The 21956-nt window shown below is 44.8% G+C and overlaps 1 protein-coding gene across 1 annotated transcript in view; it reads right to left on the bottom strand.

Annotated features, from left to right (window-relative positions):
• The window catches only part of LOC128301449 (probable serine/threonine-protein kinase DDB_G0282963), a 209150-nt gene that overhangs the window by 6116 nt on the left and 181078 nt on the right, over positions 1-21956 (bottom strand). Inside the window, exons 3-7 of the mRNA XM_053037939.1 lie at positions 1711-2301; positions 1091-1637; positions 891-1018; positions 263-818; positions 53-189 (exon numbers count right to left, since the gene is read on the bottom strand). Of these exons, the coding sequence (XP_052893899.1) occupies positions 53-189; positions 263-818; positions 891-1018; positions 1091-1637; positions 1711-2301 (1959 nt within the window). The remainder of the gene's footprint in view (positions 1-52; positions 190-262; positions 819-890; positions 1019-1090; positions 1638-1710; positions 2302-21956) is intronic.

The following is a 21956-nucleotide window of genomic DNA, read 5'->3' as shown; positions in this document are numbered from 1 at the left end:
AATTAAAACTTAACCAATGATTTTCCTTCTAAACTGTCGGTGAAATACTTACAGGTGGCATGGTTAAGTTGGGTGGCGTACTGCGAGCAGCTTCGTGTAGTGCTTTTAGATGGTTTTGCAGGGTTTGTAGATCAACAGCTGTTTCTACGCCATTGTCCACGATGTCTCCGTTTTCCTGCTTGATAGATTCTGCAAAGAGAACGGTTTTTTTTTAGTACAATGCCTTCCGATATTAAAATTGAACAGCATCTCCAATACTTACTTCTTCGTGTGCTTTTATCACCTTTCGGACGTCGTCGTCGCGTGTGGATCGTGTCACGGCGCATCGTGTGCGGACGGTTCACACCGTGCAGCTTGAAATACAGACCGCAAGCATTACATACCATCTCACCGCGGATGTTCCGCCGCCAGATGGTGGTAGTTGTCGTGCCACAGTTTGTACAGGACATGTCCTTCTGCTGAGAGTTTTGCTGCTGCTGCTGCTGCTGTTGCTGAGATTGTGGTTGAGCTGAGGATTTGGGGTGTAGTAGCTGAGGACTGCTATTACCGGATGCGGTACTATTCGCTTCGGACCGAGCCGTCCCTGCACTTTGAGGTGAAGACTTCAACGAGCTGGAGTGTTCCGCCACGCGGAACAGCACATTGCCGGTGGTCGCACTCTTGCCGGTGGCGAGCTTCAAAACTGCACCCGCTCCACTAATGCCATTGTTGTCCAGAGATGAGTTGGGAGAGTTACCTTCGACGGGTGTTCGAATTGGGCAGGACTGTTTTCGGCGACCGCTCTGGCCTGTTTGATTGTGCCGGATGATATCGTTTTGCTGAAGGATAGTACAAGAAAATGTTAACATAAACACCAGCTATGATGTTGTTGACTGCGTGCAGATGCGTACCTTGAGCAGTGCCAACCCTGTACCGACCGGTACTACGGACGGTGCAAACTGAATGCCGTGATTTTGTGCGTTGATCATCTTTCGTAAAAAGGCTGTCGTTTCATTATCCCTACCGTTCACGATGAGACCTAAACAAGCAAAAGAAAAATAAGTTAGTAAACAACCATCTCCACCGTCGGGTGCTAACTCGTAGAGCTTACTCGTATTTTGCGCCAATGTCTGCCATAATTGTGCCATCGTCGGATCGGACGCATCTGGTAAGCTGCCGAAGGGAATCTGGTGAACAGCGGATACTAGCGCAGCTGCTGCTACTGCCTGGTGATGGTGTTGCTGCTGCTCCTCGATGGAATTCATACTGTCCGGGGTTTCGCGCCCAAGCTGATCCATCTGTTGCTGGTGCTGATGCAGGTGATTGTTGTTGTTGTTGAGGTGAAGACTGTTGCGCAACTTAAGCTCGTCGGTGGTACACTCGGAGTGTGCATCCTGCGAGGATATGTCCATCTGCAACCGGCCCGAGTCACTGCTGTCCACACTGTCACTGTGCTGGCTCGCCTGATCGTCGGCCACGGTTGCCGCCAGTTGCTCGATGATGTTCTCCCGCTTGATGAAGTTCTTCTTCACTAGCGTGGTGGCCGGTACCGCGGGCGAAAGGACCAGGTTCGGTTCCACCTTCAATCGCTTCATCGTCAGATCCATCTCTTCGCTGCTAGGGGTACGCTTTAGATTGTTCAAAAGGTATTCGTGTGGCTGAAAAAAAAACACAATTTTTAGTACAAATTTTAGTACATCTCGCACGCAATCAATAAGAAATTGAAATTACCTTTATCACAGAAGATTTAATACTTTGCGGTTGCTGTGTATGCTGATTGTTAATATTAATTTGATACTGTAGCGAATGCTGCTGCTGCTGCTTCTGCTCCGCGAGCAGACTAGGCGATTGGGGGTTCGAGCTTGGCGGCGAGATGATGGCCTTCTTGCTGATGTCCATCAACACCTCGGCCGTCTCGAGATGCTCCTTCTGCAGCTGCGTCAGGTTGCGCACCTGTATAAGCGGCTGCTTTGGTAGGTTGGTTGGCTGCTGCTGCTGCTGCTGCTGAAATAGTTGCAGCGATTGCTGTTGCGGCTCCTCTTGCTGATGGATGATGGTAGTCGTCGCTGTCGGCTGATGTAGTACGCCGGTGGAAGTAAGTTTCATACTCTCGATGGGGATCACAGATACGGCGTTTGCTTCCAGGTTTTGTAGATGCGTTTTACTAAGTACTGAGGTAACTGATTTTGTATGATTGTTATTGTTGCGCAGCGCCTGCAGGGCAGCGATCGCGTCCTGTTCGGCTGACGCTTTCAGCGCAAGCGTCGCGGGCGACGAAGCAATCAAATTTTCCAACTTTACGGAAGATTCGGCGAGTATTTCCTGTAGCAGAAGAGGGGATGACAGATAGTGGAAACGTTAGTAATACGTACAATTAATGAGGGTCTGACATTGAATATTATTTCAGCAAAGATCTGTTTGGAGAAAAATATATGGACCAGAGCGGATCAAGATATGCGTTCCCTAATTAAATGTCTGCTACTTTAGTCAGGATCTCTTTCCTCTCCCATAATCTCAACCTTGTCCTCTGCTAGGTGTGCCCTATTTTGGCACACTCGTGATCCCCACTCCCTACTGTCCTTTGAACTTTCCGGCCTGTACGTAATCGTCCACCGAGAGAGCGTGATCAACGTAAATGATTTGCGTCCTTCTTTTACGGTTTGAATAGCAAGCGTTGGTTCTACCCGCGTTGGCAGCGACACTGATTGGTGCTTGCATACGGCAAATTCTTTGATCTTTACTACTTCCACTACTTTCATTGCATAAATGATTCACGCAGCGCCCGCAAGAAGATTTCTGCTGCTTATTAACCATTCGGCCCCGTGGATCTCAGATTATCTGATCCATAGTTTCCCATTTAGAGATCAGCGGTGTAGAGAGCTGGATTTCGCGTGGTTGTGGCAAGCGGAAAAAGCGAAACATGTTTTGACAATCTCTCAATCAAAATCCCTCCTCCGCTCTCGGCGACATCGTTCATTTCCTGCGCACGCAAATAAACAGTTGAACCAACCGGCCGGCACTTGTCCGTGTGCCCACGGCGGCGGGAAGACTCATTCAATGCACCTCTTTCATTTATTGAAATCTTCTCATGTTTCAAAACAAGGCAATAAGCAGGGAAAATTAATAACGACAAAAAAAAAACACTCCCAACTACAGAGTTCGGGCTTTCGTTTGTTCAGGATGTTTGGTAGCTTTTTTTTTTTGTTTGGTTCGTCAGTGGGTGTTGTATGTTTGTTGCTACATGGTTTGATGGGTATATCCCCATTAGGCTTCATCCAGTCTGTGTTTGAATCGCCTGCGTACACGAAAACCGACGAAGAAAAGCCAACGAAACCGCTTTCCTTCATAATTGATCGTAAAAGCAGTGTAACAACGACGGACGCGTACGGGGTTCCTCTTCCTCGGGCCATAGCGCCGTTGCCGTTTTCCGATAGATGCAATTAAATGTTTAATTAATGCAAATAATATTTACCAATAAATATGTTTGCTTCGTAAACAAGCTGCAAAATGGGTGGCATTAGAAGAGTGTGCGTGTGTGGGGCGAGTGCTGGCAAAATGGTTAGGATTGAACGCCCAATGACAAGGCGGACATTGGAGGAAGTGCGTGCGTACGGCAAATGCTAGGAAATCAGTGAAACGAGGGAACAACAAAAAAAATCATAAATAGCCGATCCGTGTACATTACACTTTTATTAGACTGTCCATAACGTTGATGAGCCGTCAGGTTTGTGCCGCTGGAGGAGCGCTGGTGATGAAACCGTAGTACTTGCTTCGTTACTCCACTCCAGTCGAGCCGGTTAGAGATTACCGACGTGGAAGAGAGGAGGAGTTGGAAGGGGTTTTTTTTTCATTATTTTGCATACAATTCCTCCCAACCTAAATTGGTCATTATTGGAGCCATTTGGAAAACTCCTTAGTGGATCGTTTTTTGTTTTTTTTTGATTTCCCAACTCTGTTTAGGTTAATGACTTTTTGACTACACAACTCCCGTCGTGTTCGTGTTGGGCTGATTTTTGGTGAGTTGGTGTGTTTCCGTTTGTGTTTTAACGGAATTGTTTTAATGATCATTTTATAACACCTGTTAGCTACTTCCAGCTTCTGCAAGTAATGTTATCCGTTCGATATTTCAGCTTTATAAACATAAATTTACATTTACACCCAACGTTCTCTTATTTAAACGCATCCATAATTACTATTTAACTTTAGGTGAGATACCATACATTACAGTACGCTCTAATGCACCCTTCACCATGCACAATTTGCACGATTTATGGTTTATTAAAAAAAAAGCACATACACAAACGATCGATCACATAATCGCTATTGCAACTTCCGATCGGTATCGGTTGGAAATGTGCAAAAAAAAAGGTGACGTAGCTACAATCACGAATTTATTTAATGAACCCAATAACAATGCAGGAAGGAAGTAATGTTTGCAAAGCTAAACCCAGACGTTCAACAAAAAAAAACACAGACCGAACACACGAAAAGCAGACGCTAGACGGGTTGGGTGTTGGTACTTGAGACGCCCGCCCGCCGGGCGCAATATAGTTCGCGCCGTACCCTATGTGTGAGCATAATCGATTATGATTCGATACAGCTCCCCTCCGCGACTATTGCCGCTACGAGCAAACCCAGGTGCCTTAAAGTCGAAAAGACGGTTGGTCGGTTGTGGTAGAGTAGTGTAGCGTAATAGGAAGGAAAATACCGATCAAAAACTGACGATAATCAGCTAATTAAGGCTAGGTTGGACGGTTCGGTCGGGGATGGTAACGGTGGGGAAGGCTCGGGTGGCCACAGCTCGAGGATCTTTCCTACCCCTACAAACACACACACCGGTCTCGGCGGCTTCGTACCGGTGGTAACTGTTAATTAACACGAAACCCCCGGGTGATTGATGTGCAGCCGGCGGTGTAGAAGTGTACTGATTTTTTTTCTTCTCCTTCACTCACACTCGTGCCCTATCGGTTTCCATCCCCAGGGTTCGGCTTTTCCTAATTCCAAAAGGCTGGTAATGGGTGCCTAGTCACCTATCATACGACTCACAAATTTTGGCATAAAGATCATGTGCTATCGATCGTGCATTGCAACGTGAGTTGTGTGAATGTGGGCTGTGGAAGAGAATCACGATCATGAGCATGAAAACGCGATACATAAAAAAAAGCGGTAATGATTAATTCAGCACCGGTCTCTAGAACGAGTTCGACATTTTAAATATGGGACGTTAGTTGTTTGGAGCACTGGTTGTTGCTGTTGCTTGCTTGCTGTGACGAAAAGATCGAACATACCGCCTCTCCCTCTGCCTCTCTGTTTCGTAGTCGATCGAGTTTGAAACCAAATTTTGAACTATGGAAATTGACGTTGCAACATTTCAGCGCCATACCGTAACATGATCGTATAACAGATTTTGTATGAAGAAAAGGAAGAAAAGATGACAAATCTCCGCTAAAACATCTCCGTAGCCACTCCCGGATTGGCGTACGGCAGAGGTTAAAGGTGAACTTTTGCCACCCGGAGCTTTGGAATTATTCTTGGCAATAACTCGTGGCCGTGGCCACGGCGCCCGGTTTTTCGACGGTTGAGTACCGTCCGCCGCCCGATGGAAATGTCACCAGTGTCCCGTCCGGTTAGATCATTAATTCTATCGCGATGCAACCCAAATGGGAAAGATTGTGGTGGTGATCAGACGGAAGGAAGAGAATTCGACTCCGCGACAAAGAAGGGATGCTTTACAGTGTAACGCTGGGTGTATGTAACGCCCGGGGTGGTCTTGCTGTCTTACAAATGCAATCGTAACGTTTACAGGCATGAAAACAATATGACGTAAGACCAATAAAGACTATTTTATTTATTTAAGACTATATATATTAAGACTTTTGTTATTTTATTTAATGTACTACGGACTGTGCCGTATTGTCGAGCGAGGTCTCGACTGAGGTTTACAAACATTTAATTCGTTAAAAGACATTTCCTCCTACCAAACTGTCTTATGCCCAGGCATAATCGGTTTATAGTGCTTTGCTTGTGGTGTGTCGGGATCCAGTCCATTCAATTGTTGTCGTATCTTTGGGGTTTTGAAAAAATGATTGCACATGAGCCTTGACATCATGCGGATGAAAGCTCTACCTTCACTTAAAAGAACCCATCAATCCAGGGTCGTAAGGAGATTTTTGGTGAAATTGAGTGATAAAATCTTCCTAGATCATCTGTATCCCAGAGATTCTGCCAACGGGCTAGGCAGAATTCCTGAGGAGAATGGGTATGCTCGAACGAGGATCGGTCTATCATAGACCCCACCTTCAGTAGAACCTCTTTTTGCCAATTCATCCACTTTCTCATTGCCAGCGATACCAGAATGAGAGGGAATCTATACAAGCGAAATGCGAAACGCTTTATCAAACAAGGAGCTTACGACTTCTAAAATTGGAATAGTCTAGAACAAAATAGTCTGGGCGCTTAACAGACTTCACTGATTTGAGTGCTTCAACAGGGTAAGGCTATTTGTGAAGATAAAATACTCATATGGCGGTCTGGCAATAATAAGGAGTAGTGCGAAAAATATTGAGGTTAGCTCAGCAATATAAATTGAGCACGGTTGCCTTAGTTTATGAAAAACTTCCGTGGTTGTGTTAAAAACACCGACACCAGTACCATTCTCTGAGGTCCATTCTGTCCATCAGTAAAATACTGTTTATGATTGTCTACGTGGCCATATTTGTCCACGAAAATGCTGGGAATTGACATCCAAGAATCAAGATCCAGGAAAGAACACCCTGTCATCGAGGAATCGATATTTAATAAGGAACTGTAGGTCTCTGGAAGCGCGGCACGACTAATAAAGACTAATAGTGATTAAAGTTTGATAAAAATTTAGGATTTGTGATAAGAATTCCTAAAACAAAACCAGAATCTAAAACTGTGATGCATTGATCGTATACCAAGTAAGAGACCCTAAGCACATCACCTAGAATTGGCACTCATCATGACCTTCTGACGCCACTGCGATGCTGTCTTCACAAGTCCTGTTTTCGTAGAGAGCGAAAGTGTAATTGACTTCTCGCACCTTCATTCATTCATTTTTATATTTTCCAACGCTTTATCCCCCCCTACATCAAACGGTGCGACGAAAGTTGCGAAAGCGAAAAGCCCATTCGTCCACGGCTCGATCGTAAAGCGGCACCACCGATCGTACGCAACCACGAACGATCTCGCCGGTCGCCTGCCGTTCGATGCTTTTGCGTCTGCTGACCGGCAGACTCCAGACGCGGGCGCGACCAGTTTATGTGCGCTCCCACAGCACCGAAAGCAGCATAAAGCCGAGCATAGAAAGAGTGAATGGACAAGCATAACCACACACACACAAAAAAAAAAGAAAAGATTCAGCAACGCGATCGACCCGACTTGCGGGAGTGCTTGCTTGTGTTTGTTACGAGGAACTCACTTCGCTCCGAGCACCCCCACACCTTGGGGTGGCTGAAACGGTTTCAGTTTATCGCTGGGATGCCTGTTGCCTTTGTTGGTTCAACACTATCGGGCAGGATAGCGAGTGTAGTTTAAAGGGCATCTCAGAACCAGCATAACGAATGATTTAAACGATGTGGATGGAAGGGAAGGAAGTTCCTTGCTTACGGGAACGGTGCTGGCAAGAGACTTCATGCGGAGCAAACAAATCAACCCCGTCAGAAGGGGGATGATGGGGGGAAAAAGCCCCAAAGCACGCAGTATCGTATCGTGGGAAACAGTCCGAGTGTGCGCTTTAATGCTTGAACGTTGTGGCCGATCCAAACCAGGCTCCAACGCTTATCATCATCGATATGCAACCCACTGTACAGTCGCGTTGATGTGGTGCATTTGGCAGGCCGCGATCCAACGCGATCGTGCGATCTTGTGCAGCCAGAGTTGCGCATATCTTACTGGTGAGCGTTTTGTTGTTTGCATCTATTTTCATAAACCTTGCCCGCCTTGCCAGTGAAACGGTTTCACTTTTATTTTTATTAGATTTCCCGGAAGGGTTCGATGGGCGGCGAATAGATACAGAAGAGGGCAAAATACACACAACTAACTTGCGTTTGGTGGTGCACTTGCCACTTTAGCGAGACACTCCATAACAAGGGCATTTGCATAGTTTTGCGTATGATTTATGCTCTACCTCATGTGTATCTAGACGAGCCGGTATGGATTGCGTGAGAAGTGAAAGGATTTTGGTGATTTGTGTATATGCACTGCCAACGGTAGCTGAATATCATGTTGTGGAGTTGTGGATCTATTGAAGCGTGATTGGAGATTGTGTAAAAGCAAACAATAAGCAAACGCCACGAATAATTTCAGCTTTGCCGCACGAAAAGATCAGCTATAATCTATCGTCAATAGTGGACGATAACCGAGTTCGATAAATATTAACTCTAATTAATGTAGGAATAGTTCGTTTATATAATAACTACTCCGCTTGGAAGTTCATAATACACTCTCTACTCCTGATAATTTCTTCTCCTTTTTATATACCAGCCTTCCAGGGTTGTCCAACCCAATCCTTACATTTATTATATTCTTTTTTCTTCTAATCTCAAAGAAGAAAGATCTTGCAACAAGGAATAAAGCTCAGAATTACTTCCTTTCAACTCCATACATACATATTTCTATAAAGAAGGAGTAAGAAAAAAAACTTCTGTGATAAAACCCATTCTCTACCTATACAAGGTTTCACCAATTATTCCAACTCCATGCACCTAAGCCACATAGATCCCAGAAAGAAGACATAAAGATAATGCCATACCAAACCCTAACCATACGCTTCCCTCTATCAATCTCCTATCAATCCACATCTACCACCCGAGAGACCCGAGCCAAACACAAATACAGTAAAAAAAGAAGATCATAAAATTCCAGCACAAACATAATGAAAGTGGTCCGTTGTGTCCGACACACACACACTGCGATTGCACCCAGGGACGGTCGTCCCGAACGGTGTGCCCAAAAATCTCACGCTTCTTCCACGTCCACGACCGTCGGATATATGCAGGAGAAGAAATGAATCAATTAATCATGCCCGATGGAATTCACTTCCTGTGCTACGTGTACCGGACTCGCCATACTGGTTGGCGTGATAAGGATGGGACCAGCATCTCATGGCCGTTTCGTAAAAGGCAGAGGATCTGTGTCGAGTCATGGGCACATCACAGATCTGAGAGGTGTTTCGGCGCAACTGACATCGCACCGATGTGACGGACGGGTCTGGTTAGTGGGATAGAATTTATTTATATGCACGAAGTTTCGTTCTGTCGCATTCAACAGCTTCCGGTGGGGTGGAGAGTGACGCGAGCATTAAACGTGGGTTCTACATTTGGTAGTTTCAAAGTCGATTGCTGCTGACCGGTGTTCCGGAGAATGTTCCGTTTCCCGGATAAGAACTACCCATACGGTTTTTCTCTTGCCGGTTGATGTAATCTGTCCCGTGTAGGATCATCAGCCTGCTTCCGTTATGGTTCTGTTCTGACGGTGCGAGATTAAAAGCGAACACCAAAAAAACACCCAAGGGAATCTGTAAACGCACAAAGAAGTAGCCACCCAAATGCGAGATACGAGCAAGAGACAAAACGGATGTTGTTGCCCTGCCACACACTGGCGTGCAGCAGCACTACACACACACACACCCCATCGCCAGTAACACGGCAGAACATTACTCACCATGATTAGGCATCTTCCGCTAACGAACGTCCGAATGAATGAACAAATGGACTGTTGTGGACTCTTGTCGCCGAGTTTCGCCGAGACGGATGTACCACCACCGATACCGTCTCACCTGCGGCTCACCTGGGACACAATGGTTTCATGATTTCCATGCGAGGTTGCTGATGAGATAGTGCGCGTAATTCTAGGTGCCCTCTCCTACCACAACCTCGGCGATACTCCGGTGATGTGGAAACTACTGGCGGGATAAGATAGTGACCCAACGGACGAAAAGACAAATCACCACTGATTTCGCCGTGTTTGGGCGTGATTGGCGTTCTCCGAAAATCCGTTTCGTTCCTCAATCAGTCACGGCCCGGCCATGCGGATGGTGCATTATCTCCGGAGCCCATAGACACACCTGAAGATAGAGAATTATCTCCGGTTCGGGTCGATGTAATCAGTCAAGTTTCGATTTGACGTCCAGTTGCTGCACGCATGGTACACGATTCCAAACCCTGCCCCGGTAAACAATCATCCGTCAGCGAGCGGACCGATTGCTTGTACCGAAAGACGAGGATAAAAGTTCTTGCCAGACGTAGTCGCAAAATCCCCACACTGGGGGGTGGCTTCGGTATGGGGTTTGAATTAATGTGAGTTCTGCGGAAAATCGAACAAAGCTCACCGGAAGCGGAGACACTAATCTGCATACAAAAGCAGACGCGCTTGCAGACCATCTGGTTGTTGTGGTTTTGGTGATTTGTGGTTCGCGTCCTTGGGTTCTTTGTGTTTTCTGGACGTTGGGTGAGTGGTTTGTGTGCTGAAAATTACCAAAAGCCCATCGAATCATTCAAGATCTAACAGCACCAGAAGGTGCATAAATTCTTCATTTTATGATTTCTCTGATAGAGGCGAATCTAGCTGCTCAGCTCAAAGTATCTATGAAAACTACAAACAACATGATTTCACTGATTCATTATCATTCCTAGGCACTTAAGTAGTTTACTAACTTCAGGTACCGCAGCCTTCAACAAGCAGGAAGGATAAAAAACGATGCTCCCACAAAGCATCCCTGCCCGCTGCCAATGATAATGATAAAACGAAAACCCTAATGCTCTGGCACCGCATCAGTGGAAGAAGAACATCCTCTTCGCCCGTGCTGGAAAGGCAGGAAATGAACGTTAAATGATTATGGTGGCCGGCAAGCAAGACGGCAAGATGACGATGGATGTGCCCGAGCTCGAAGGGGCATCGAATCAAAATCACCGGGCTGCTTAAAATATGTTTCCATACCGAATCAACCATCGCAAATGTGGCTAGCCGCGGGACGGGTGAGAAAGTGAAACGTTAAATATGCCAGAAGCCATGGTCGGGGCAAAAAGCAAAACTCTCCTGGGCCCAACAAACCAATGTAAGCTTAGCGCGTAAATGCTGCTTTTCCGCCGTGAGGTTTTCGGGAGATTTTCCAACCCTGCTTCTGGACAATGCCTTCTTGCCCGGACGCTGCGCAAGCTCCAGAACTGATCAGGTGATTCTTCAGAAAGGCAAACCATAACGAAACCAAACGGGATGGTTTCGGTACAATTTGTGTGCCCACCACCATGCTTTATTAACCTCCTCTCCTCCCCTCTCTCTCTCTCTTTCTTCGTTGCTTCTGGAGTTGTCCGTTTCCTTCACATTTTTTTTTTGATAAATGAGATTCAAGACTTATGCGTTGATAGGTACTACACCTCACTCATATTCGGGACCTATCCTTCCCGTCACCTCCATTCCACGCAATCATCATCTACCAGTACCCGAGCAGGAAATGATCTTCTGAATGGGCACATCGTTTCGGCAAAAAGAAGGGAATACGATCCGCCGAGAAGTAATGCGTGAGCATCAAGTTGGTAGAACGCGTCTCGCAGCTTCTCCTCACATCTTTGTGCGTGTAGTCACTGATACTGGTGGGGTGTCGTTTCGAGGGATTCCTCTATATCTTTTTTTTTTTTTTTTGATTGAGTTCCTTTGTGTCCACTGGCTGGCTGTAATAATGCTTCTGAATCACCGTTGCTGTTCGCGATGGTAGATCAAGTACATACACGGCCGTACGCGTACGGCAGCACCCCAAAAAATGTCCTCATTAAATTGTGATTGAGCCGCGAATTGAAAGCAACCCCAAGCCCCATTGGGTACAGCCGAATGATCATTGGGTTGGGATGATTAAGGAAATCAAACTAATCCAGAAATGTTGCCGGGGCTGCCGGGCAAGAAACAGATTGAAAAATTGTTTTCTATGGGGTGTGCAGTACAGCGAAGGCACAGCAGCAACGCCATTTGTCATTAACTAGAGTTTTTGAAGAAATATAGCTAGAGCCGCTGTTTTTTTTTTTTTTTTTGGTTGGTGTGAGAATGATTTAAAGCTAAGCTGTTCTGCTGGCGGCGGAACGGTAGTAAACATGCGATGTAAAACTTCCAACACTTCGGTTGCATACGGAAACACGAATCTGTATGCTTCATGCGGAAACGTTACCGTGCATGAGAGGGCAACAAAAAACATGCTTCAGTCTCCCATTCCGTACGATTGCGTCACAAAATTAAGATCAACATCTATAGCGCAAAACCGCTGGAAAATGGGGCCCGCGACGGTGGTGGTGTAATTGTTCTTCCATTTCAACCAAGCCAAACCAAACCAAGCCGCCGCTGATAGCCCTTCGCCCGTTCGGCCGGGGCGGGACCTTAAACGGACCAGCCAACCAAATCGATGAGCATGGGCTGATATATTTTAAAAGCCTTCCACCGTCAGGCGGCGCGCGCTCGCGCACGTATGGAGCGCAGTGCGCCACACGACTACTGGTGACTGAAATAGTTACGCTTTGCAATTGCATGTAATTAAAATCGATAAAAATAAGTGCTGCGCGACGATGACGACGGCTGGCGGGTGGTGCGTACCGGCGAAAAGCGGTGGTGGATTGCCACAGCGCATTTGCGCGATTAGAAAGAATGGCATAAGGGGCATGCCTTCAACTGTGTGGCTGTGTAAAGGGGGGTTGTTTTTGCCCTGATTTTGGTTTGTTTTCTTTTGTTTTTTTTTTGCATTTTTCATTTGCCCAAGCATACAAAACGAGGCACAAATAGTAATGATGTTGATGATTGTGTAAGTGTAACCTTTTCCTTTACAAACGGCGGAAATGATTCGCTTCACATTACATTGCCAGATATGTCTAAATTCAAATGTCAACCGTGTACTTGCGCAGACATTTTCGGTCAAGAAAAATCAGTACATCTCTGCTAAAGATTATGAAAATCATAATCAAATAAATGTTGTTATGTATTAGTCACAAAAAACCTCACATTTTCAGGAGTGACTGTTGAGAATTTAGATTTTTTTATTTATTGATTTACGAAGGAATCAATTTCATAAAGGATTTGAATTTGGAAAGACTCTCTGCTTTTAAATTATGCCTAAATTTCCCTAGTATTTTTAAGTATAAATCTTGCAGGATTATTCTTAGATGTTATCAATTATTATGTGTTAGATATTCGGTAATTTATGCTTAGATCATCAATTAAAATATCGAGAATTCGTTTTCATTTATGAAAGTTCTTCCAGTTTCATAAAATGATTTGAATACTAAAAGGCCCTCTGCTTCTTTCTACTAAAAGACCTTTTTATGCTTAATTTTCCCCAGTATTCTTGAGTGAAAACCATACAGCGTTATTCTTATATGTTATCATTTATTATATGTTAGGTGTTACTTTACGTTTAGATCATCAATTAAAATATCAAGAATTCGTCTTCATTTATTAAAGTTCTTCCATTTCCAGTGTAATAAAGGATTTACATACCAAAAAACCCTCTGCTTCTAAATTATGCTTAAATTACCCCAGTATTCTTGAGTGAAAATCTGGCAGGATTATTCTTATATGGTATCATTTATTATATGTTTGATGTTAAGTAATTTATGTTCAGAACATCAATTAAAACATCATGGATTCGTCTTCATTTATTAAAGTTCTCTAAATGATTCAATTGAGTACTCCCCGAGAGTTGCACATGGATCGCTAATTAACACCAATAACTATTGCTGCACCAAGCAAGAAATCGCAATTTATCCTTGCGAAATAATTAACCTCCGATTTTATCAAAAAAGAATCTCCACACTCTCGACTCGACACGGCGACTTGCATTGCACCATTGCCCCACAGCCAACAATATCCACCGAGGGGTATTACAATATTGCATTCATGAACGCGCTGGGGCTTGGGTTGGCCTGCCTCGTAGCCAGCGGAGTGGTAAAAGATCTTATCGATCTAACTGATATAACCGCACCAAAACACTCACAGCTCACGGTGGATGTGTGTGCAATCTGCACATTACCCTTTTATGGATTGGTTCTTCGTACACACGTTGCAGTGTTAGATTGATTTCCACCGAACACAAAATTAGAAAATCTATTACAAATCCACCAAACACCCAAAAAAAAGAGGAGGAAAAACGAAACAAATTCAACCACTATCCATCTCTTGAAGCGGGGTTGCAAATTTTTGAAAGTTTGCCTCAATTTGCTTCATTGCTTCTCAGATCTTCCCTGCCGCATGGTCACTTGCACACGGTTTGCGAATCGGTCGATCGGTCGATTACTATCCGCTAGAAAATCAAATCAATTTACAGAAACTAATCGGAACGGATCGAGGGGTGATTTTTGTTGCCTCTCGGCTGCTCACAATCTTCAATCGACCTCGCGCCGACTGCTGATCACTGTCTGATCAACTTCTTGTTTTTTTTTGTTGTTGCTGTCGAAACTCACCCCTGGATGATTTCCATTCGGATTTAGGTGAAGGCGTATTGGGGAAGGACAATTCAAGCCACTAACAGTAATTCAATGCCAGACAAAGGTGTTGATAGCAGCTAAACGGGTGTGTTTATTGGATAGAAATTGTTAATTAAGCCGCATTATGATAATTACAAATACCGATTCAGATTGTTTAATATTAACCGCCAAAAACTGCACATAAATTAAAACATTTGGCACTTGAAAATTATTTCAAAATCATCCTGAATGGCACTGCGTCCTATTACCATATTTGTTAAGCTGCCCAAATGCTTCCCATAAACAACACCTAAATTGTCTGTATGCAGTGATTTGCATGGATGATAGAAATAATTTATGACATCAATAAAATTCCCACAAACATGAGCCGCAATATTGTTACAATCGTTCCATTATACGCCGGCCGAGCTGTGTGCTGGGAGTCATGTACTAAGAACGATAACACGCAACGGAGACATTTTGAGCGATTTCAGTGATGAATTGACAGCCTCAAAATGGGCGCCATCGGGCGTTTGCAATCTGCTGCTGCTTGCTAATGAATCGGGTAATAAGTGAACATCCCGTGGAACGATAAGTTGTTAGAATTGTACCCATAAATTATCAATTTTTAATGCATTAGTTAATGCACTTTTATTAAAAATCCATATAAATGGTTCATTTTTAAATAATTTTGCACGTTAATAAAATTAATTTCACCCAAGAATATAAACCGTATTTTGTACACTGTTCAAACAAACTTCTCTCTATCAGCACTAATCGACCAGCATTGCCTTTCCAGCGGCCTGTCAACAAGGAAGAACAACTTGCCCATTCCTTGCACATCGGGAACACAACGGGTGCATCGAACAAACAGATAAACATCGTTCGCCAGCGCACGTAGGAACGGAGCGGACGGTTTTGATGGATAAATGCAGGCGCATCACTTTTCTACGGTGCATGCAAAACCCCGCGTAATGCAACGTCACATTAAGAACCGCAGATGGACGGGTACACATGTATGTGTATCGGTGCGTGTGGGAGGCCATTCCAAACCGGCCCAAAACGGTTGATCGCTTCCTCGCGCCTATCCCAATAACGAGCCACTGGATGTGTGTGCGGTAATGTGCCGGAGGCCATCGTCCACGAACGAACGCAAGCAAACCCTTTCCGTCCGTTTGCATTTGAATTCACATTCGTGACACGAGCGAATGACTCATGACTGTACACATACGCCTAGCTGCATTCGGTGGGAGTCCATCCGTACGTGTACGTGCGTTCCATCATGTTATGTGCAGTTTAAAATCCCCTTTTGGGATGCACCCTGCAGTTTTGCGATATGGTAAATAGAACAAACAGAAGGAAAAGAAACGCGCAAAAAACGTACACCTCTTCTTCGGATGGAACTCTTTCCGGCGCACCGGGAGAGCGGGGTGGTCTAGGTGAGAGTATCGCGTGTGGTAAAATTTTCTAATCTAATTACAATTTCAATAAACAACAACAAGGTGTCGGTGTGGCGTTTGCGGTGCATGCAATTCCATTTTTGTTTCTATGCCAAACGCACCACGTACCGTATCGTTAGTCTTCGGTATGTGGTTGAGTATCTGTCTAGTCGGGAAGATAAATTACATATGGTTCGGCTTTATTTCAAAGCCTTAGCTCCTTTCGTCGCCAGAAGGTAGGATGGGATTATTAAGAGTAGAATTACTACAAAAACGAATGAGTTGTTTCACATACAGCTGTGTGATATTATGTAATTCATTCTTGTGTAAGATCAGCTTCATCTGATTGTCGTTTTCACATCGTGTTCATACCATCGTTTTCAAACAATTGAGAACTCCATTTTAACTTGACAAAATTACATTATTGTAATAGATCGTTCATTTTTAAAATAAAACAAAATGTTCTCAAAAGTTTAGTAGTTTTAACACATCACAAATAAAAAAAAAATCACATAAAATTATCCCTTCAATTATTTTAATTACAAGAGAAATGTTTGAAAGTAAGAAAGCATCCACAACTCTATATCATTTTAATATACCCATGATCATAAATTGTGCTTACGTTAAGCATAAAGTAATTAACAGCAATTACCGTCCTTAAGCCGTAAAATGTTTTCAAACAACTGTCGTTTCATTAACAAAAACCGTTCTGTGTGTGTGTGCGAATGTGAAACGAGTTTAAACCGTGCCAGCTCGCCATTACAAGAAGTACAAAATAAAGTACAAATAAAAAAAACAAACAACCCCCAAACAGGTTGAACTAGGCCAGCGAGGGCGAAATAAATCATTTCTTTCGCTTTGCATTTCTAGTGCACTTGCCGAGAATGCACCGACCGCTCTGTCGCAGCAGAGTGTGTTTTGCGTGCGTCTATGTGTGTGTGCATCTCGTTCTGTGTTCGACCTCCTCCAAAATATTCCGATTACATCCTCTGCCCAGGTTCCTCCTCTGCCCGCTAAGAGCAAAATGGTACCCCCTTGGAATCTGCGGCTCATTTCGTTCTCCCCAAGTAATAGACGACAAAGAGTATCATCCCACAGGGGCAGCTCTTTGTTCACGCTCGCCCATTAGAGCGCTATACGATTTTTCTTTGCTCCAGAAAACCCTCCCCCGGGGTTGGCAAGAAGTGAAAAGAGAAAAATTATGTCTCGGCCCAAGATTAATTGAACGTGGCTATTTTTGGAGCATTTCCTTCCCGAAAAACTTATCCGGGGGGAGTTGGTGGGAAAGAATGGTTCTTTTCGCTTTCCGTTGCGCGTCGCTGTGGGACGCAGATGGAAAACTGGTACGATGCATGTGGATGCGGTTGATAAGTGCGTCTCGTTCTGCCGAGCTGCTGGTGTGAGATTACTTACGAAGAAGTGGAAAACGGCCCTCTAAACCCCCTTTCCCGCCAACACATTTTCGTTCGCAACGAAGAAGTTCGTTTGGTGTAAAGCGGAGTGGAGAATCCGGTAACTGAACACCAGCAAGAGTAATGATGCTGTTTCTGTACCGCAATGTTGGCAGACGTGTCTGGCGGCGATGTTTTCACTTTTCCGAACAACTGCCGGGCAAGAACAACGAACTTCTGGGAAATCTCAGACACATAATCTTGGATTGTACGCAACACAGTTTAGAATTCCAGAAAGAACCTGCATGTATTGCATTTGGATAATGATAACAAAGCACTGCACTGTAACAATAATGCACAGAAGCATATTTAAATGAAATATTTCACAGCACATCTATTCAAGATTTAATTAATATCACAGCGTGTGTTTTGTCACATTTTCACCGTTCAATGAAACCGTCGTTGTAATCCGTCGCACACACAATTAATCAAACGGAACCACAGCTTGCCCATAGACACATTCTCAGACGCTGGAGCTGCTGCACCTTGTTGCGATGCATCGCTCGCTTCACACTTGCCACTGCGCCCTTAGCGATCGCCTCTTCTCCGACCACCGCCCACCAACCAAACCAAACCTAACCATCACCGGAAACACTTTCAATCGTAAGCGACCCAATTAAATGCAAAGCACACACACACACACACACACTGACAAAGAGGACAGAGACAGATGCGCTGCTGATGCGAAGGGTGCTGTACTGGCTGATGGAAATTCGATCGTGCACGATCGCGCAGGCCAACACCAACAATGGGAGCACCGGAAATGCACCGGTGCGGTCTTGCCCGTCCCACGGTCTGTAGGTAGCAAGGTGTGATCGGATGTTCTCGGGAGGGAGAGTGAAGAGAATTGGAAGCAAGCAGGGCTTTTGCTTCGTATTCCCAGTGTTTATTTCCATTTCCGGTCGAAATTAGCCGTCAGAATCGGGCAGATCGGGCTTCATAAAGCATTCACACGCATTCACGCTCACACAAACACACAGAAATCATTGGGGATCTATCACAACACAATTTACGTTCGGTCGTTTATCGGGTGAAAAGGTAGTAAATGGAGTTTTTGTTGTTATTTCGAAGCGATAAAGCACTGATGATGTTTCCAGTATTGTAGTTGTTGGTAAAGAAATGCTCTAACATTCACGATTTTTTTTATGTATTTAAAGCGTCGTGATACACAAAGACACACGGATAAGCACTTAAAAAGCGGGATGCAGTTTCAACTCCCCGCCGAACGCATAACATTTTAATTCTTTCCTATATTTAAATTCCTTCACTCTCGTGCAGACACGGACAGAATATTTAACAAAACACTGACTGCGTAGAATTGGAGTTGACAAGAATTAACAAAAAAAAAAAACCGCCCTCGGCAGAACCAACTGGAGGCCCTGCCAGCGACAACACCATCATTATTACCTTTCTTCGGCAGCAACCACACGAACCACGCAAACACACGCCGGAATGGATGGGGACAGAATTCCTTTTATGCGCGACGTGATTGCGCTGCTAAAGCGTAACATACACGCACAACAGGACGACGCAAACGCAATGCGTCGTCGTCGATGCTTTGATCCCGTTTGATGTCGGCGCTGCGTATACCGAGCGGGGGATGGTGCAGCACATACGCACACGGCGTCTATGCTCCGGCGCATTCAGATGTGCAACATGTGCAACCCTCCGGCCCCCCCCACACACAGAGACACAAAGCAAAGCACAAATCCAGTAAAGCGGCGCGCAGCAGAACAAATAAACACCCGGAACCCGGAGGGAAATGAATCTTGCCCGATCGGGGACGCACTGGCGGGCCCGCGTGCGCTCGATGCTCGCGCTAAAACACACACTCGACACACACGCCCGGCACGGAGTCTGAAATTTAACTGAATGGTTTAAAGAGATCATACACAAAACATACACAAAACATGCGGATTTGTTGTGCGTTGTTTCGCTGCCCTCATCCGACCGCGGCCCACCACCAACGCCGCATTCAAATGCGATCGGTGGGAGCAGGATGGCGATGGTGTGTTGTGATTCGAGCGAGACCACTAGACTGGGTTTCGGTCGCCCAGCTTGAGCGTGCTAGAGAGAGCAATTGTGATTGCTACTCTTTCCCGTTCTCACGGTTTGCATGTAGTATTTTACTCTCGCGAGAATAAGGAGCTCGAATCAGATGGAAAAGAAAAAAAAACATTCATTCGAGCAGTGAGTACTCAATTTCAACTCGATCGCTTTTGCTGCCGTTCGATTGCTGTTGAGCGAAGGAAAGAGCGAGCGCAACGGAGAAAAAGAGAAAAACTCATAGCATGGGATAGAGCAGAGGGTGTTGTTAGAAAGAGAACACTGGAGGTTTCCTGCTACAAACGTGAGTTCTTGCCGAAACGCCGGTTTTGCGATTCATTCAAAAGATCGTTCATTGATCACGTTTTCTTTTCTGGGAGATTTATTTTGTTTATTTTACGTGCTTATGCTTCCCATGAATGTGGTGGTATTTTGGAACCTTAAGGACAAACTATTAATTTTTAAATACATTTAAAATAAAGCTGTATTTGTACTAAGTAATACGCATGGAGAATTCTCCAACAGTTGAACAAATACGTCTCAAAATTTAATATTAATATTGTTACTTCACACTAGCAACATCAAAAGGAACACACAAAACATCGAAATTAATAACTTTTCACGACAAACTTCTGCCATTTCAGAGGGCAGACAAAACCATCCCTTCTCATAGTGCCTCACCGCCAGAAAAAAGGGAACAATATCATCTCTTGGCGCGGATTGAAACATGTCGAAATGTGATCTCCATGCCACGTTTGCACAATCATCGAACGCATGGCAAGGCTTCACACACGCGAAGAGAAATCCGTCCCCACCTTCGCAATCCGTGGCCGATTTCAATGAAATCGATTGATGGCGATCATGATTGAGTCATACTCAACAGCATCATACACACCGCACATAAACACACCTCACCCTGGTGGTATCGAGCACCGCCAGGGGAAGGATGGATTTGAAGTGATTTTTTTTGTTGTTTGTATCGTTGCTCTCCATCATTAGTCTTTCTAATTCCAACGCACACACCAAAAAGATGTATGATCTATCTTCGCATTTACCTCATGCCGAATTTGAATGTAGAAATATGCTTTTCTATACCTTCTTGAATAGCCAAAAGGAACAACACGAGCCAAACGTCCTATAACCAAAATTCAATCCAGCGCACGCTGTGTGGGTGGACATGGGTCAAAAGTTGTGATTCGAGAAAAGAGAATTGCACTGACAACGAAATACACTCACACCGTCACTTATGGTGTCCGCTTATAAACACACTACCGTGACACGCAAATGCCGCAAAGAATGCGCGAATTGTTCGACCGAAAGCTCCGAAAAAATATAATCATCCCATCAAAGCACCACCAGCAGCACAAGCCGGTAAGTGTACCAAGGTTCCGTAGTAGTAAGGTTTTTTTTTTGCGCAATTCAGCTGAGATCGTAGAGGCGTTGGAAGATTGATTGAATGAATCGGTCAATTTCGGTCGCGTAGAATGATAGATATTTTAGCGGGTTTTGGGAAAGAACCGATTTAGAGGAACCTTGCAAGGCGTTTAAAATGATATTCACCCTTATCCATTGGAGGTTGTCAAATCGGTATCCCAATGGGCGGACAATCGCTGACCTACATGTGCCTTGTTGAATGGCGAAGAATAAGGGAGGGTGCCCGAATAGCCCGTGCACTAATAAATACCCATCAACGGCGTACTTGTGTAAAGTGACCATAGTTGTGTCCTACACTAAAATGCACCGTTTGTCAAGGTTAGTGACAAAATTATACCAACATCGGTACACTATGCGTAGGCCGGTCCACGATGGATGGCATTCATTGTTCTTCTGGCTGGGCAATGATATGTCCTTTTATAGAGCTGGTAGATGTAGTTATATTACGCAACATTATAAAAGAGAGGCAGACCACCGCGAAGCTAATCAAAAGGCAAAACGGTAAAGACACCAACAATGCTGGTAACAAGACAAAAGCTGGGCTAAGCTCGTTATCAGTTTGTACAACTGGTGTTAATTACCACACGCTTAGAAAAAGCAACTGGCCTACACCAACGAAACGGCACCTATTCCGCTGAACTACCCCCCGCCATGCCGAGGCGCTACGGAGGTACTCTATGCCGCTTCATCGACGATGAAGATGATCGCGTGGAAAGCGGAAAAAGCTCTTTTACAACACTAAAACATCGGCGCAAACACGGTACACGGTAATCAGGCGGGACGGTAAATTATGGGGTTTTGCTCATCGAAGGGTTATGTTTACATTGAACGAGGCCCAATTGCACTTTGCGGCCAAAACGGTTTAATGCATAGAATTGCGGGAGGTGAGCTAATTGAAATAGCTGACGAGCAGGGCTACCGGGTAAGGAGGCTTCCCTTTCGCTCTCTGTTTTCGCGTCTGGTCCCAACGAGCTTTTTCGGGAGAGTTCGTGAAAAAGAAACAACGAACTGGAAAACACTTAAAGGTAGACAGCATACAACCACAACCCGGCTAAAGCCGGACCATCTGGGCCGCTTTTTTTCTGTCCGTTCGTTATCCGATCTGATCCGTTCTATCCTATCAGTGGAATACTTGAGATCCCTATCAT

Source organism: Anopheles moucheti, chromosome 3 (assembly GCF_943734755.1).
Source record: "Anopheles moucheti chromosome 3, idAnoMoucSN_F20_07, whole genome shotgun sequence".
Taxonomy (NCBI): Eukaryota; Metazoa; Arthropoda; class Insecta; order Diptera; family Culicidae; genus Anopheles; species Anopheles moucheti.
The sequence above is the reverse complement of the archived record's forward strand: the minus strand, read 5'-3'. Positions and strand labels throughout refer to the sequence as shown.